Below are 19,470 nucleotides of genomic sequence, written 5' to 3' on the forward strand. Positions count from 1 at the left end.
CACTGTCCTCTCACATTGTGCTTAATCGTGACTCAGGTAGCCTCTAGATAAGGGTGTGGCTAAGAAGGACAAGTGACTTGTGAATTTGAAAGTACAAATAGTGAATGTGATTTCTCAAAGAAAGCATGACTAACAGGGGTGTCATGCTGTGCAAACGGTAAATTGGGTAAGAATATTTGAACCAAATCAGCAGGACTTGGGTTAGCTGTTATGTGGACGATCTCTGACCTTTTACTTCCCCATAGCAAAGCAAGAAAAAAGCACCAGACGTCTTACTAGGTGTCAGTTTAGTATCACATGAAGATCTCATGCGCTTCATCTATACTCACATGTTCAGCTGCCGAGTTGTTTGTCCAAGTTTTGAGGTCATGTCCTGAGTCTTTGTCAGGAGGTATGGGATATTAGTGACCTTTAGTTGAGCTTTTTCTTATGTAGTAGAAGTTCCTCATGGTTGTTATTGAGCTGGGTGAAAAAAAAAGACTAGATGTTATTCTGGGGTGTGAAAATCTTGGTATACCCAGAGAATATCTGCAGACACTTCATGGACAATCATTTCAATAACAATTATTTCTGTCTAAAATGACTTTTCACATGAAAATATAATTTACCCTGTTAATAAATCTGGGTATATGGCTACATATCTACTTCTTAATAATAATAAAAAAAAGATCTGTAATCTGTACATATGCATACATTTATACATACAATTACAATTTTAATCTCGTCATTTTGATAATAAATTTTGTATAATCACATTTTAATGGCATGTTTGAATTACCATTAACTCACATTTAACAAAAAAAATGCTGGGCTTTTATTTTGAATTTATGTACTGTGTTAAACTGAGAGTACTTTCGGTTTGAATTCAAACCTGCTTTTATTTTGAAATAAAGTAAGGTTACGAAAGTTACGACATTAACTTGACTACTGGAAGAGAAAATGTCAATAATTTAAAAAAACTGAATGAATGGGGCGCAGATGGCCTAGAGGTTAGGTGGCACCCCATGTGTGGAGGCAAAAGTCCTGGAAGCGTGCAGCCTGGGTTCAAGTCTGAACTGTGGCGCCTTTCCCGAAACTCAGTCCCCACTCTCTCTCCCCGATCAATCCACTGTCCTATTGAATAATGGCAAAAAAATTAACGAAAACATCTAAAGGGAACGTTTAAAAGTCAAATGTTTGATGTCATGGTGCATATCACTTCTGACTCATCAGCTGAGCTCCTCAGAGTTTTTTCTGAAGTTAAATGAGATGTTCAAAGACGCAGCAGTGTCGTTCTTTTCCATCACTGTGACTACAGGGACACACTGCAGAGGCGTATCCACGGTGCGCCTAAAGGGACAAAATAGCATGTGATTAAAAAGACCTTAATTGATTGTGATTAAATAGTTAATGCCCTAGTGATTTCAAAATAAATCACAGAAGGGAAGCACAAAGAAATGTTTCTTTCTGACTCAAAAGATCTGCGTGTTTATCATTTTACATTAAAAGCATCAAAATTAAAACGGTTCATGTTTGTTCTTCAGGAATACATCACTGTACTTTTTGAGTGCAGTGATCTTTGAAATGAGCTCCCTTTAAATGATCCCTTCAAGTAAATAGAACATGATATGATTACACAGTTTAACTGATACACGTGAAATACAAAGAAAAACTGTTTTTTTTCCCTCCTGCAGAAAAGTCTTAAAATAGTGTCATGAGTCAAGGCCTGAACACTTGAACATTGTGTTTCTAAATCTAGGTCAGACAGTCATGATGTCACACATCTCCAATCTACTGTCATCTTTAACATTTCTCAAACAGCCGATCAATTCTCCAGGAGTCAATTCTGGTACGTGTCCTAAACCAAAACGGAGCTCTGTGGTGAAACTCTGTCCACACAGATTATACAGTCCATCTGTAATAAATCTCCATCAACAGCATAATAGTTCAGATACCAGATCAAGAAGGAGCAGGAGGTTTCTTTATGTTGGCGGGCACAAACTTATTCAGAGCCTTTAAGCTGTTGAATCCAAAATGGAGCCTGGGTGTTGAGTTATCCTCCTCACATCTGTCAGTGCGGTAGCAGACACTCATCTCTCTACAAGAACTAATCGATTTCTTGCTCAGCGACAGAGAATCCACCCGTCCGGCAGACTGCGAGTTCCTCTCCAACCTCAGCGGTGCATTATGGGGAAGCGTGGCGATGTCAGAGCCTGAGCAGCACACATTGCTCCTCTGCTGTGACTAATGGAGGCTGGATAAAGTTGCTCAGTGGCAGATTATCTCTAATATGAGGGGAGAGCTGTACTGACAGTTTAGATCCCCTTTGTGGACAGAAGCAATCAGTGGCAAGTGCAGACACTCCAGGACTCTGCGTCGCTCATAACGGCCTCATGGTGCAAAAAAGGGCTTGATTTAAGCACACACAAAAATGCTCATCCACAAAAGAAACTATCAAGATTTTGGCTAAAATCCTAGCACATTCATTTACTGCTAAATGATTCCCCTCACTCTTTATCCTCCTGTTAATTTAGAGGACTTCAAGGGGGTCGATGGCACATAATTCAGCCAGAAAAATCAATGATTTGCTATTGCATGGCACGGACAAGCTCCACCGCCCCATTGATTTTGTTCTATTTTGGGCATTTAGGTTCACTTCCCATATTGGCTGGTTAGAGCCGAGCAATTCATCTTGGATCTAACACGGCCTCAAGCTGCTCAGCCACTACCTGAACAAGCTTCTGGAATAGAGATCTGCCGCTAATGTGTGTGAACAGCCTTGGCGCTCCTCAATGGCTAGCAGATGTAGCTGCCAGCTGAGTCCATTAGTCAGTGGAGTTGAATTAGACCACCGCTGTCCGGCTCGCTCATTCATCTTGCTAATGGGATGGAGCAGAGAAGGTCTGGTGATGCAGAGGCGGCGGACTTACATGTAGAAAGGAAGTTAAGGTGTTGGGAGAATGCAACGCGGGTGTGTGATAAAGAGGGAGCACAAATATATACTGGTGCAATCAGTGCAGCAGGGAGAGATAAAAGTTGAAGATTAAGTGTCTCTATTTGGGAAAAAAACAAACACTTTTGTCCTTTGGTAAATGCTAATAGCGACCGCAGGATGAGGTGTGCTTTGAGTAGAAATGAACAGGATATGGAGATACCACACCAGAAGTTGTTACTCAATTGAAGAGAAAAAAACCCCCCCAAAAAACCCAAGAAATCAAATGATGCCGTTATCCTGAGCAATGTTCCAATAAAAGTAACCAGCAATGCTAATTAATACTTTCTGGACTTTCTCCACTTTTTGAAGTCCTGTACAAGATTCTAAAACAAAAGAAAGTATTAGTGATAAATCCACTAAGAGGCATGTTTATAAATCTGATGTGATCGGGATCGTCTTCCTAACACACATCACTCATTTAGTCAGAAGAAGCATGACGCTCCTCCCTCCTCGAGACTCAGACTCAGATATATGCAACAAGCGTTTAGGTAAGACACTAAATAATAACATCTTCAAATATTTTCAGCAGTGAATAAGAAACTTTTTTTTTTAAATATCCACTTGAGCAGCTGTAGTGTTGTAGAGTTGTTTATTTTTCAGCTTGTGTCACAGAGATTGTTTATTCTGAACCATGTGCACAGTCTTGTTTTCCCCCTCCTTTATTTTCTCACTTTTCCCTTTTTTCATTTCCCAGGGTTCCTTGTTACTACATTAATATTCAATCTCTTTATGTGTTCGACGGAGGGGGCTGAGGTGTGTATACAAGCAGCCATACAATACATAGTTTTCTCAATAAAAAAAACCTAGTAAAGTTGTGAAAGTAAAAGAAAATAAGCTGAGTAGTTTAATATCTACGGTTTGAAACTGATAGGCTGTTAGAACCCAAAGCAGAGGGATTGATGGTAGAAAATAGTCAGCAAACAATACAAAATTGGCAGGTGTTTGAGCAAAATAAGCAAAAAAAACTACAATGCCCAGCCGATACAGATAATTCTTGACTCGTATAGAAAATGAAACTACGTTTTGAGGATCTGTTTTTCTGGACCAGTGAGCATGGGGCCAAAATCAATAAATTAAATCAAGACAGTATCGTGAGACACAACGATGCATTCATTGTTTGTTTGTGCAGGATTTGTTGACACCCTGTACATTCCTTATATTTATCCTTTAAAATAAGAAATATAGTAAAATACGACTGAGGACTGAGAAGCCATGTTGGAGGATAGCAAATGAATCTACACTCTTTTCCTCATTTACAGCAAATAAATGTTGTTATACGAGAAGTAAAGCTCATACATCACATTCTACAGTATCAGGCTAAGTTTTTAGTTGAGGTGTTATGAGGAGAAAAAATAATTAAACACATTTTCAGTGTACTGAACAGCATCTTATGAAACAAAGAAGGAAACTTAATGACACAAGACTTTTTTTTCTTGTTTATTTCTACTGACGCGGAGTAAAAGGGGAACCTGTGAAATCTTCAGTATTCTTAGCTCTAAGCAGATTTCATCACCTGGTTTCTTATTTTCACTTACTTTAATGTGACTCCCATTCACTCTCACCCTTAGAAAATGTGTGAAAAAGTAGATTTAATTAAAAAAACAATGCTCCTTACAGTCGAGGTGTGATGTTGTGTTTACACGTATTGTGAGGAGAGAAATAAGACACAGAGAAATAAGAGTTTTTTTTTTTTCCACATGAACTGAGGTGTTTTTACTGCATTTCAGTAACAGACACAGCCTTATTACACATTGCACTCACAGCGAAGAAGAAGACCCGTCCTCAATGTCAGTGATCAAAGTGAGTCAAAGTGAAGCGGCCTTTGGAGGGAGGGAGTCTGCAGATCACGCAGCCAACTCTCTTCATTTCAAAGACGCACTCCTTCAATGCAGGCATTAAAAGCACCCAGTCGATGCCTTGGCGGGTCAATACAACACACACAATGGGTGTAGATGTGATCGACAAAACTGTGAGGGGGAGAGGAGGGGACGATACACTGACACAAAATCACTGGAATGAAGAGGATTATTTTTGAATTTACTGGAGGACATGCAGGCACGCACCCCCAAATGAAACCGTCTGGAGTTAGGACTGTATTCAAAGTTGACTGGCATTGGTTGCATCTTTTTCTAGATAAAAAGAAGAACTATGGTGGCCTCTTTGCCTCCACTTTTGGGTCAGGTTTATCCTCCAGTGATGCTATGCCAGTGCGGGGTCATGTTAAACGGGGAAAGTTAGACCCTTCATGGAGTAAAAGGCTCGTCCAACCTTCCCTCCTGGGTTGGTCAACACTTCTACTGATTACTGCTAACACCAGTTTTGTCCTTTTTGTCCACATGAAAAATATGTTTTTTCTGTGTTATTTTTCGGTATATGATACTCTTGCAAGTCATACACATCCATATAGATAGATGAACTCTTTTTTTTTTTTTTTTTAAATGTCAGCATACAAGGTAAGCTGGGTGACTATATATGAAGACAACAACTACAACTTTCACAGCACTGGCATTGGTTAATTTTAAATACAGTACTCAAGCATTGTTAGATTAATAAAATAACAAAAGAAAAAAAAAAAAACAGAAACAGAATACCCCCGAAAATAAGCTACTGTACGCAAGTTGGTTTCTCCCCTAAAATGTTTCTTTTGTATTTCAATGGCATGATGTACATATTTGTTTTTAACCATACCAACAGACATTGATCCAAAGGGAAAGTTGTCTATGCAGTGTCATCACTTTGGATTTCCCTTGATTTCATACAGTACCATGCATTATTCTCGTTTGTTTGTTTATTCTGTGACCTCTAAATTTTGTCTGAAATCATCAATAAACGTGTTAAGATAGCGTTGTCTTCACATAGACTCAGGTAATGGTGGTTTAGTCGGTCATTTCTCGGTGCACATCCACCCTATTGCATGTTGACAGGTTTTGCAGGATACAGTGGCAATCGTGGGGTGGGGTGGGGTGGGGAGGGAGGGAGAGTGTGGGAATTGTGGGCAGTGGGGTTGTAGGTTATAAGAGATCAGGGTGAAGGGTTTCAGGGGGGTAGTTGTCAGGTTCGTGTATGCCGAAAAGGAGGGGGTATAAGGGTTGTCAGCTCCTAGACGACAGCCTTTGAATCCTTGCAGACCTGAGTGGTGGTGCCTGAGTTAGTCTGTTTAATGTCCGTCCTCCCTCCCACATGGTTCACTGGTCTGAAAAGACAAATAAAACAAAGTCAGGGACGGCTTTTTCAAGTCAAGGTCTTAGCTAATAATCAGTCCTGCTGTTGGGAATATTGCTGTCTCAATCCCTGGAAGATACCTTCCAAAACAAGATAAGCACTTCTCGTAGAAGTAAACTTAGAACGAAAATGAAATTCCTGCCCCGGTTACTTGAGACACTTAAGAAGTCCTTGACCTCAATCTGTTTCACACGAACTGATCAGACGAGCTCCTGTTGAGCAGTTTTCTTTAGAAATCAGAAACATCTGAAGAAGGAAGAGATTCATGAAGGGGATGCAGCTGATTGTGTTGAAAAATGCATTTTGTCATATTGATAACAGCATTTATTTAAAGCAGAATGACTGAAAGAGTGTTAACAGCAAAGTACGGTTGAGTTAATGAGTGGTAGAGAAAGAAAGGGGAACCACTGGAGTGAGAAACGAGCGATTAACTGCTCAGGTGATCGTATAATTGCAGCCATATCGGCCCCTCTACTCTGATGCTGACGTAAATGAAGCTGTTATTAAGCTGCAACTGTCTTTTCTCTCTGTCTGTTCCTTTCCTCTTTCACTCTGCAAGAACACAGCCCTGCCTAGACTACTTTTTCCCAGGGCACACCTATTATGAAAATACTCCAGAAATGCTTGATTTCCTCCCTGCTTTCCAACCCCCCCCCCCCCCCCCCACCACCACCACCACCACCACTTTCCTACTTCGTTCTCTGCTGCTGTCCTTCCTCCTTCCTTCCTCGTTGTGGAGGAGATCGACAGCAAGGGGAAATGAAGGGGTGTGGAGAAAGCCCTCTTCTCTGTCATGACTATAATGATAGCAATCATGCAAAGTATGGAGTGCTGACAGGAGTGTATTGCATGTAAATATAAACGCCTACCGTTGCTTTCCTATGGAGGAAAATGTGTGGAGGAAATGTTTGGACGTGTGTGTGTGTGTGTGTGGGCGGGGAGGTAGATGAAGATGGGGCAGCCTGCATCGCTAAGATTTTGCAATGAGCTACAATGGGCTCATACGCACATCTGGCTCCCCATTAGACAAGCATCTGCCCAACCTGATTGGCTGATTGATTTGAAATCGTGCACATGTTGGGAAGCGTGTTGTGTCATGTGCGCTTGGCGAGATTTGGTCCTAGCGTACCTTGATGGGGCCGTCCACGGGGTCCAGTCCCTGCTCCGACAGCTGTTTCAAGGCACTTAGAGCAGCCTGAGAAAGAGAGGGAACAACAGATGGTCGAGTCAGTGAGTATAGGGAGGGAGGGAGAGAGGAAGATTGGGTGGGAGGAGAGTGAGTGTCACCCTTCAGCTGCTTTTCAAATAACACTTACTCTGGGAAACCTGATGCCAGCAGGACACTTTCTCCTCATTCTCTGTTGTCTTTGGCTCCTCTCCGCTCACTGTTTATCTTGCGTTATTGGGTTAACATTTCCACTTTATGTTTTGGCTGCTTTGCATTTTCCTAAGTCAACGTGAGTGACATCTGTATTCTCGGTGGCCACAGCTAGATAAATAGCAGCCGTTCTTAAGCACCAATAAATCATAAGAAGATCAAAACACGCAGAATGAAATGATTAGTGTGGTCAACAGCCACACTCAGTAACCATGAGTGAAAAAGTGTCTAATTATTGAACTTTAATTGTATAATGAATTATCTCAGCTCAATTTGTGGTTGAGAATGGAAAACTTCACTGACAAAAATGACACTTCACAGCCTCATTATATCAAGGAAAAGCTGTGGATTTACAGTCTGTCACATTTAGCTCAAAACCACCACCAGCCTTGTGTAGCAATCAAAAGTCCATAAAAAATATACCATATGACACTTGAGTAATTCATTGGTGCCAAGTCTCAATCAAAAATGCCATGATGTCATTTCCTTCCTGCTCATCATCCGCCTGTCTGTGCCAGCTAGAGGGGCTGCTTGTGATGTGAGGGCTCAGCGTGCTATCAGCTAATATACACGAGAAGTCAAGAGCTACATTCCTGTGCTGTATGAAGATGGACCTGAGGATACACACATTATAAATGAAACCAGAGAGGCATGGGGGATAACGTTCAATTTTCTTGACCTATATTGCAAAACACTAACTTCTAAGTGTGGATCAACTCTAGCAGGGACACTCAAGACAACTACTGAGCTAGATCTTTGATCCAAACACAACTAATGTGACAAGCAAAAGCCGCTAGTCGACCACTTATAATATATAAAGTGCTGATTAAGAGGTGCCGAGATGAATGTGTTGATCTGATCTTACACAGGTTGCATGTCAGGAAAATACAGAGCTGTGTTTCCACCTAGGAGTCCAATATTATTCAGTGGGTTCCATAAAACATCGGTTACTTTCATGTTTCCATTGTGAAAGGTGACAATAGAACTCCTCCATTCTGTCTTGGTTTTTCATTACCCCTAAACAGTAAACAGTCTAGTTTTTAGGTCCGTATACGCTGGTTTTATGGGAAATGTACTCTTCTTTTTTTTAACAAAAGAAGAGTGACCTGTTTTTATTTCATTTTGATCACAGGAAGATGAAGTTTGTTCTATATTTCAATGGCTTGAGTACCTGAACAGTCTAGTTTCTTCTGCAAGAAGATGAAGTTTTGGCTACTATGTGTGCATGAAAAGAGTTTGTCTGCTTGTTTTTTGTACCTTTCATGTTTTTTGAGTTAGCAAGTCATGTTGTAAATGTGATACACCAGTTTTTGCAGCTGTGTCAGATTGAGAAGTAATACTATTTGGATGGATTCCCCCCCCCCATCTGAAACACATGCCGGTACATTCTGATGAGGAACATTTCAATTCCTTATTTCCATTATTTCTTAAACATGCTCTATAAACAATTAGATTTTTTGAAAATAGTAAAACTACCTGAACAATAACCCACAATTTCTACTGCTCCACTTGATAAATAACACACATCTGGTGCTACATTGGTCAGAACCAGCCGGGATCCTAAACACTTCATCACTGGTTAATCTGAGCTGAGATAACGCAGCCATGGCTCTGCTCGGTGGATGAGTGAGATGTGACGACTGGCTGAGTTTCTTTATTAAATAGCCCACCAACGTCAGTCTGTACTTTCCTCTTTTTAGTTATATCAGCTTTTAGGCGCTGATAAATTAAATACTCCTCATGAGACACAGACGCCTCCATGTGAATAACGGTCTGTATTGAATCTTATATGCACCGAGAGGATACATTAATCACAGATTAATACTGAGATAGTATAAATCCCACTTCATGGCTTATAAATATGTCTCTATGGAATGTAATATATACAGAAGAGGATGTTACGTTATTATCTTTGTGCTCGTGCCCAAAATAATATTCAACAAATTTAACTTTGGATTATAAGTAACATAAACCAGGAATCATAATTTATGAGCGACAGGTGCAAGGGTCAAAATCTGGTTTCTATCCATCAAATTGAGAAAAAACGATTCCTAAAAAACTGCAACAATATAGCAGGACTAGTTTGAAAAATTGACATTGTTGGGTTACTACTTTCTCCAGAGACTCAGAAATCAACTGGAGCCCCTCTAAGTCTGCAGCAGACAATTTATGGTGCAATGTGTTTTTTTTCTCTGTGAAGATCTGACAGCCAGCGAGATTTAGAGCGCAAATATACTTACAGAGATTTAAGGTGACAACCCTGTAGAACATGACAGCTGAGGGAATGTTTTAACAATTACACTGTTACTTAACATAAATCAAAGCAGGGTACTCTTGTTATATTTGCTTCTGTATACATAAAGTGTCATCATTTTATTTCTAATTGACGAGGCCTGTCCACACATGAAGCGGAAAAAGTAATTAAGATAAGACAGAAAGTTTAAAGCCAGATTATGCAAGCAGAGATGATCGGGTCACCTCATACACAACAGGGAATGATCAATTTCCATTTCCTCTGGTGACCAATAAATTGCAATCACAACCAACATCCCCATGATTACCCCTTATTTGCTGTATTTTATCGGTTTGGGACTTTTCACTCCCTGAGTAAATAGCCAGAGCCCATCTGTTGGAAGGTGGTTGTGGGGGGGATGTGAGTGGAGATAAACAGCCATAAATCAGGGGCCTGACAGTGGCAGTGCTGCTGATATACGACTGGCAGGCATGAGGGCCACAGCAGCTCTGTGAAGGACACAGAGTGTAAGACAAATACTGGGCCTATCTGTGGGAATGGCAGCCAGTGAAATCATTATTTTTCTAATGAGATAAGTTGGCCATCATTAGAGGCAGCCGCTACACTGATGCATCAACACCAGAAGAGTGTGTTTAGTTTAAGGCCATGACGAGCAAGGTGGAGGTGTTCCATCTCTGTCATGGAACAAATAGAGCATAAGAGGTAGGTTAAAGACAATTTGCAGAGAAGATGCTGAGTCATCGGCAAATGGGAGAAGAATGGAATGGTGGAGGCTTTCGAAACACACACTTAAACTGAAAAGAAAATGGATCAATTGATCGCTAAGAGTCTTAGCTGCCCCCTAGATGTAGGATAATTAAATTATCACTCAGGAAGATCTTGACTAGACTTGCAATTTTTGAGTTACGCTTTTGCTTTCTGGCTGCATCATTAAGAGAGCAACCACATGTCAGGCTGCAAACTTTACAGTTTCAAAATGACTCTTCAGTGTTTCTTCTTTGCAAGGTTTTAAAAGGGAGAGCAACATTATCCACAAATCTGTCGTGTGGTTTTATGATAATTATTAACTTGATAATACTTATTAAGAATAATATCAAAGAAACTTCCAAATTTCCATCAAACCACCCAACACTGATAGCACAGTGTTATTGTAAAACTTTTCTGATATAGTGTTGTGTTGTTAAATCATGGCATCAAAGGCTTGTTTTTATTGGAACCTTATAGTTCAAGGGTTGGGGACATATATATATATATACAGTACATATATGACATATGACTCCTAATTGCTTCTAGAAGTTGTGTAAAATATTGGATTCAGAGTTACAGAAACATTGGATGCACTCCTCCAATTCTTGACTCAAGGAAATGGGGCTTTTAAAGCCACCTGTGTTGAGCTAGCTTAACGCCATGTTCCAACCAGCATTAGTACCGCGTTGACATAGCACGGGTTGCTGATGTAAATGATTTCACCATTTGCAACAATCTTGACAGAACAGGTTGTAAGTAAAACATAATTATGCTGTAGAAAGTAACTCAAAATCTGAAGTTACTTAAGAGAACAATTAAATATTTTCCTTGATAATCTTCCATCTTCTCATCAGTACCTATGACATCATGCAGACACCAGCTTAGCCCCTTCAATTTGCTATAGAATAGAGTATCACAGTCACCCTCATCAGTCTTTCTTCACCTATCCTTTACTCACCTTTACTTCAGATAACAAACCAGCACTCACCATTATTCCAAGATTAGGAGCCAACCTGAAGCACCCAATGGTCACTTCACACATGGGCTCATTCATCGCTCCATCAAGCGGCCCCTAGTTCAAAGGCCTTTTACAAACAGCGCTTGAATGTGACATATCTGAGAAGGATCTGCGACCGTGGCCGAGCTCCTGATGTGGACTGACAAGGGAGGCTCATTTTTCTGGGCCTGCTGCGCTCTTAATGGCTTCCCAAACAGAGGCTTCGTTTCTGTCAGCGGCTTAGCCAAACAAAGGTCCAGTCCCCAGGGACTCCCTGGTATCATCGTGAGGGATCTGATGGATTGTTGGATAACACTGACCCTGACAAATCAGACCCTGTGTCAGATTTGACTGCTGGATTACAGAGTTTGTCTGAGGGTATGCTGTGTAAAAACAGGTAAGGTTGGACTAAATCCGATTTTAAAAATGGTTTGGTGGGAAAGAAACTAGAAAAAAGTTGGGGACAAGAAGCTTCAATCGGTCGATCTCAATCACTTCACCCTCTGGCCATAAGCAGCCATCAAAGACACCAGGGAGGTCCTAATGAGGCAAATACCAACAACACATCATTCAGTCTCCTATACTTGCACCTTTGTCTTCCGTCTTAGTTTGCTTTTCCTTAGCGTTATCAGATTATTCATCTGCTCTGCTGGAAGCCAGATGAAAGCACAGTCAGGAGTTTAAGGTTTAACCTAATGACCCAGTGAAGATAGTACAGTGCGGTATATCTCTCTTTACAAAGCAGATCCAGTCTTCCAGGGCTTTCTCCGGCTTTGTACAGTCCAGCTTGACGACTCAAAGAGCTCTCCTAGCTTATACCCAGGCCAAGAGCATCAGTGACAGCATCCTACCTTTGCTTTGATCCTGAGCTAATGACAAAGTCATGATACTGAACTTCCACATTAGCCAAGAAAACAGGACATCTTTTATCTCCACATCTTAGTCGTCTTTGGATGGTCTGTGAAAGAAACAACCCTCAACAACGCTGCGGATGAACTAAAGACAATGCAAGTGGGCTAATGAAACAGAAAAATGAAATTAATGAATGGCTCAGTTGTTTTGTGTTATTTGCATAGGGATGGGCTGACTTTCAGAAGTCATAAACCATGGAGGCCTCTTTCACCGTGACAACCTGACTTAAAAGACACCCCAGACAAATGTTTGCAAAAACTCTAAAACTTCCAATCAGTAAGTGACATGAGTCTTTTTTTACAGGAACAATTTGTTCAACAAGTTGATAAGCACTTCCCAAACTCTACCAAGTATCAGTCCACCATTGAAATCTACAAACCACAGCATTTTTTTCCAACCATTACTTGAGTCAAAGCTGGGTTGGATATAAAGTATCCCAAACCGCTTGCTTTTCTTTCCCCAATTGGATGGTCACCATTCATCCTCTTGTTCTGTAATAACATGCTCACAGTAAAGTCTGATTAATGTCGAGTGACTGGTTCTGAGCTGCAGTGGGGCGAGGGGACTCAGAACATGAAGGGGTCGCGTCATGGCTGCTGATGAGGATGATCTAAGGGACTTCCAGTAGACTAAACAATGGAGAGAGTGGATTTCAAACAGGGTGTTTTACAGGCAGGACCTGGGAAGATGGAAAAAACTAGTGCCTTGTTGCCAGAGAGGTTTTGAAGCAGGATATATTGTTCTGAAGAGGGCTTGTTCAGTTTTCAAAAGGCCACATAAAACCTTGACAGTGTTCCCTTTTTTTTTACGCTCACTCCCCAAAGCACAAAGAAATATGAGATACCAGGGAAGAGAAAGTCCCAGCCATCTTTTTTTGTCTGGTGTTGTCATTACTGTGCCATTATGTCACATCTGTCTCTCATGTTCATTTAAGTCTTTTAAACGTTATCCATCACAGACTCTCCCCCTTTTCCGTCATCTTCTCTCAAGCTTCTACTCATCCCTTGGCCTCGTTTCATCTACATTCTTTTCTTTTCCTTCCACCCACATCAAAACCCTGGACCGAGATCACTGGAGCTTTCCTGGACAACTCATGGAGAACACCTGTGTGTGCATAAGTGCTGCCAGTGTATGCTTCTATTTGTTAATGTGGTGTGATATGTACATGGATTCTTGAGTAACTACAGAGAAAATGTATTCAGATCCTCTCACCAAATCTCCTCCTCACTCTCTCTCCAGATTTCACATCCTCTTCCACATCAGAGGCATTGATAAAAGACGCTGTGTGTGCCTGGCAGTGGCCTAGCTGTAGCCTGACATGACGTTAATTCCTCTGAAGTAGCACTTCACATGCACCACTCCACTTCTTGTGAAGCAGTGTACCAACTGTGAGTGTTGAACAGCTGAATAAACTTCTCTCTGAGAATATCTATTTGATTTCTGCATACTTCCCAGCCTTGTGAATGTGCTGCCATATTATGTTGATCAAAAATCCTTCCGACAAAGAACAATGTGTGGAGATTTTTGTAGCTCCCAGGTCTGAGATGAGCTCGGAAGGCTGGTTCTGCGCGGTAATGGTCGTGGGGCTCCCCAGGGGAGCAAGCCTTTGCTGACATGGGAAGCCATAAATAAGAGCCCAGGGTGCAGCACCATGTCATGCGTCATTTGGACCGGAGAGGCCTGCTTTATCCCCTTCCCATCACTGAGCTGCCAAGGATGGCACCTCCTAGGGCGTAATACAAAACATATGGGCAAAGGGCGAGGGGCAGAAGTACCTCAGCATACCTTACTCCTGCCTTGTCAGCAAAGCTTCTTGGAGGAAAAGCAGATACAGCTGAAGACAGCCTCTATGATAACACTGCGCCAGAGTGCAATGATCAGACTCGGTCTAGAGTTACCAAACAGTTTCCTTACATCTCATTTTATAAAATAACAGAACCTTGAGCAGGTTTCACGGGTTACGTTATTAAGCATTTTGGTTTCTCTGAAAACCAAAATTTTGATCTTGTTCTAATATTTTGATAAATATAATAAATATAATTTAGCTTCAAGTAGAATTATAAATATATAGGTATTAATCAGCCTGTTTGTCAATTAAAAATAATTGAATGGTTAAAATAATAAATATTGGATCAAAAATATCGGGTCGTCATTAGCCAAGTGGTTAGTGCGCACACCCCATGTACAGAGACTATGTTCCTCTAGAAGGTCGGCACGGGTTTGAATCCAACCTTTGGTTCCCTCTCCCCACTTTCTCTCTCTCTCCCCCAATTTCTGACTCTATCCACTGTCTCTAAATAGAAGCATAAAAAGCTAAATAATAATATGCAATCATGTAGATACGTTACCGTGTCTTTTATTACATCAATACAAAAGGTGGTCATTACAGGTCCCAGGGAATTTAAGTTGGCCTGAAATGGTGCTAATAAACTGAAACATGCTTTTTTATTTTTAAGGGGAGTTTCATGTTTTCCTGTCAATCATTTAGACTTAAATAGACAACTAGAAAACTATTTTTTTCTTTTTATAATTTCTCGACAGGCTCTAGTGATAATTAGTTCTTTAAAGTCTCAATAAATGAAAATTACTTTTAACTGGATTCTTTTAAATGCTAGCTCATATCCTGACTTACAGGGAAGTAATGGTGGAAATATTTTCATAATAAAATCAACAGCACTACACCTGCCATCAGTCAGCGGATTATACATTTATTTGACTGTCTTTTAATAATTTTAACCTAGATTTGATGTACACTAAAAGGGACAATTGGATGGGTTTTTTCTAAGGTATAAATATGTTCCAGATGCAGGCGCTTGTCTAGCAACATCACAAATTATGTTTGAAGTGCTTGTAAGAGCATTCATGAACAAAAAGTTTTAAACCCCCTTGTGATTTATTTGAACTTGTAATTAAACATCTTATCAATGCTTCAAAACTATTCATAGCAACAAGACTTCTTACAAGTTTAAATAAAATAACTTATGTTGGCATAAATAGTAGTAGCAGTACAGAACCAAAGGGTCGCCGGTTCAAGTCCCTGTGAAGATGAAGTCTGGATATTGGTCGGGTAAAGAGGTGCCAGTTCACTTCCTGAGAACTGCTGAGGTGCCCTTTAGCACGGCACCGAACCCCACCAGCGCCCCTCACTCTGACATCTCTCCATTTGTGGATGTCAGTAGAATCCTGTTTAATGAATGTGTTTATTTCAGTTTATTTGTGTGTGGAACATGTCTCAACAACAGGAGTGTTCCATTGATTTTCCCCTCACAGGATTAAAAAAATAATATCTTCTTCTTCTATAAATAATAGGAATGTGTAGTACTTTGGTTTTAAACAATACAACGTCTAGGTAAAGAGTCACTAAAACATATGGCAAGATGAAACATAGTTACCAAGAGGAAAAAGTGTCACACTTTCCCTTTCCATCAATTATGTAGAAGATGACACATTTTCATTGAGAAAGAAACTGGCCACCCACAGGACATTGCGCAGGGGAACCTATCTTTATCCATCCAATGCATTGCTAACTTATTCCAAGGATGCTGATGCATCAGTGACTAAATACAGCATGAGATTAGATATAGGGCATGAAGAATGCATTGGTGATGGGACAACTTCTAAAGAAGACTTTGGTTAAGGAGAGAAAAAAAACGAGTTCAAGGCCGGTGAGTCACCAACAGGACCACTGACTCAGCTGAAATCTCAGAAGATGGGTCCTTGGATTTCATGGATTAAACACACCACCATACATAGACACAACCTGGGAGATGAGACAAAGTCTTGGTTCCATTACTTACTTATGACTCATTCAAAGTGACACATCTTCTTCATTCCTAACTTATGCGTCCCTTCTGTTAAAGACATAAACTGAGAGTACTGATGTCTCAACAACAATACTGCAACTGAAAGTCACCCAAAGGATTAAAGATGCTTCTCAGTAAGAAGTCAAGAAGATTGTCAAATGCCTTATGGAGATTGACGTCCTTGGCTAATAGTTAAGAAATGGCGTGAGAATTGGGAAACAACTGGCTGACCTACACTGTGTAGGTCAGCCTGTCTTTTTCCTTCAGTATCCCCAGTGATTTCAAAAAAGTGTTACATCACCTCATTTCCACCTGCAAAGATCCACCTTTCAATGCCGGAGGGACAGGCTTCTATAATCCTGGACAGTTCGACTCAAATTGCCCTGGAGGGGGATACAAAAAGCTGTTGGAGGAAAAGCGAGCCTTCAGGCACTCGCTCGCTTATCGGCATGGAGATAGTGATCAGTCTCCAGAGGTGTCTCTTTTCTCTCCTCTCTGCATCCTTTTCTTGGTGTCCCAGGTTGACATTATTATCCTTTAATCCAGTATTACCCTTTAGCCTTTCTCTTCTATTATCATGAATTCCATATATGACACATGCCTACCCACCATGTTTTTCTGTTGTTTAAGTAAATACAGGCAAAAAGAACAAAGAGAGGTTAGGTGGAGATGCAAGTGCGATGGCTTTGGTTGTTGCCTGGCTCCTACATAAACAGAGGAAATCACCTTGTCTACTCACATTACAGATGCAAGAGAGCCAACACAAGAGTTTGATTCCAAGCTCTTAATCACTTCCCCTTTTGCATAGATAATACACTTAGAATAGGTGCAACACGTCATGTCAATTGCTAGTTAGGATATACGTTTTAAGACAGTGTCGAAAAGCATTGCTGTTATCAGTGCTTCCAATTTTTACGCTTGGATAAGTGATGGAAGCTTGAATATTTGAATTAAAAATGGTGTGAATAAATGAGGACGCCAGCCCGATGAGTCATTGGAGCCACAACTCCACTTTACAGAGGAGATATTCAAACTTCATATTTCCTGAGAAGCTGGTTGACATCAACTTGACTTACAGCCAGGGGTATTCTTGAAACTAAGCTGCTTGTATGGCAACTTTTGAAAGCAAAAGTGTGACGTTTAAGAGGTGAAAGCTATCTTATTTTTCTTTGCACAAGAGCGAGTTGCAATGTGAAGCGAGAATTTATTTTTTTCATATCCAAAAAGTACCCAACATTTTTAATACCCCAAATCCCAAACCAAAAAGGTTCATATCCAATCTAGCAATCCAATATGTACTTAGCTCAATGTTTACTAAGCCATTTACACCAACAACAAAAAAAACTTGACAGGATTTAGAGACTTACAGGTGTGTAAATGCAAAAACAAGGAACTTGGGGATGTAGTTTAAGAAAGGGTTAAGATGAAGGGTGAGGGGAGAGGGGGCTAAATGTATCACCGTGACACCCTCCAGCTGCATGCAATAATCCTCAACTCTCCATCACAAGCCCTTTCTATTTTTCTCATGAAGAGACACAGCAGTGAGTACTAGTGGATGTCTGGTCAGCGAGGACATCCTGTAACAAGAGAGGACGCACAGTCAGACGGCGTTTTACACCTTCTTCCTCTCGTCTCTTCCTCCCTTTGGCTTCCTCAGCTCCTTCTCTGCGTCAACTTTTAATCACCTCATACACACAAGGGACATGCTTGTAAAACCTGTTGCGGTGTTTTATAATTTGCTATGGATCCCCATAAGGCTTGTGCCTGTTTCTCATTACCCAGCATGCTCGCTGGGCACATAAGATGTGGATGGACATTCTGTCTTGTACTTAAATCTAGAGACAGCTTGATGTTTGATGGTGGTCGATGGAGACATATTGTGCCTAAGGGATCACCTGAAGTGTTTTGAAACACACTCTTTTGTTGCTATGGCAACGTGTATTGTGTACAGCAAAGAAAGATTATGTTTCAGACATGTTTACTGAAAACAATAAATTCCACTAAGCTTATATCAAGAGGCAGGCCTTGCTGGTCACAGCTCCTCCAACCAGGAAGGTATTCTGATGAATGGATCCAGGGGCCACGCTAACAAGCCAAAGATGGAACGTGATGGACAAGAACGTAACGTAATGCAAACTGAAAACACATGTCTTTTTTTAAATGTTAGCATAATGCCATTTCCAGGCGAGTTTAAAGCTGGCAGGCCTGTCACAAAGCGTTCATAAACAATAAGAACCAAACCCAACAGGAACAAAGCCATGTTATGGATTTAGACTGCAAACACAGAACGGCTGACGTGACGCACTTACACAGATTGACTCAGACATGCAGGGTAAAAAAACACAGGACATGATCTTATCCAATGTTGGATAGAAAAAGAAATTAAGTAATGCAAGCCACAACGTTCACCAGAAAAAAATATATAGGATTCCAGATTCCATTGAATGTAAAACACAGGGGAGGAAAATAAATATAAAGTAGAAATTATCTATATTGGAAGTGTTTGTCTAGATTCTTTGTTGGGTGTTGACATAATTTAAAAGATGTGGCATCTGAACCCTTTTCATTCTCAAAATCATCAAAAGTGTATCAGAACTAGTTTCCCCACTGCAGCAAAATACAAAGTCTACAACCCATTAGAGATCATTGATGTGATGCTTGTTTTATCAACAAAAGCAGCAGAGTAACTAATCCTCTGTGAGTTTTTACAAGCTGCCTCACACATTTTTACAGCACTGCAAACAGACAATAAACACCAGGAAGGCGCTGCGCTTTAACACGTGATTAAGACACAGCTAATTAGATTGCGGACAGTAAAACTGTGAGGAGAATCGTAAAAATAAGTGGGAAGCAGGGAAAGACCTGAGCGAGGGATCAGGTACAAGCAGCAGCCATTTAAGTAAGGACACCACAGGCCGCTGACAAATGACCAAGCTAGGGTTTCTCATTTCTGCAGCCTTCTCTGAGGTGAAAATGTAAATAGCAGACTTTCTATGGTTTAAAAAAAAAAGACCCCCATGTCCACCATCCATCCAACCCTCCATTCTTCTCTCCTTTCCCCTTATGCAGCGGTTGGTCCCATGAAACAGGGGTCAGGGTACTAATGGAGGACCTCATGGCCTTGTGTGCCTCTGGAAACTACCCCCCCTATCCCTGCTCTCTTATAAATCAAGCAGGCTTCAT

The 19,470-nt window shown here is 40.8% G+C and overlaps 1 protein-coding gene across 1 annotated transcript in view; it reads right to left on the reverse strand.

Moving 5' to 3' along the window:
• Nucleotides 1–3,546: 3,546 nt before the first annotated feature.
• The window catches only part of stau2 (staufen double-stranded RNA binding protein 2), a gene marked incomplete in the record, with an annotated part of 90,858 nt that continues 74,934 nt past the window's right edge, over nucleotides 3,547–19,470 (reverse strand). The window contains 2 exon segments of the mRNA XM_065948762.1: nucleotides 3,547–6,167; nucleotides 7,326–7,391. Of these exon segments, the coding sequence (XP_065804834.1) occupies nucleotides 6,132–6,167; nucleotides 7,326–7,391 (102 nt within the window).

This window comes from Labrus bergylta, chromosome 20 (genome assembly GCF_963930695.1).
Source record: "Labrus bergylta chromosome 20, fLabBer1.1, whole genome shotgun sequence".
Taxonomy (NCBI): Eukaryota; Metazoa; Chordata; class Actinopteri; order Labriformes; family Labridae; genus Labrus; species Labrus bergylta.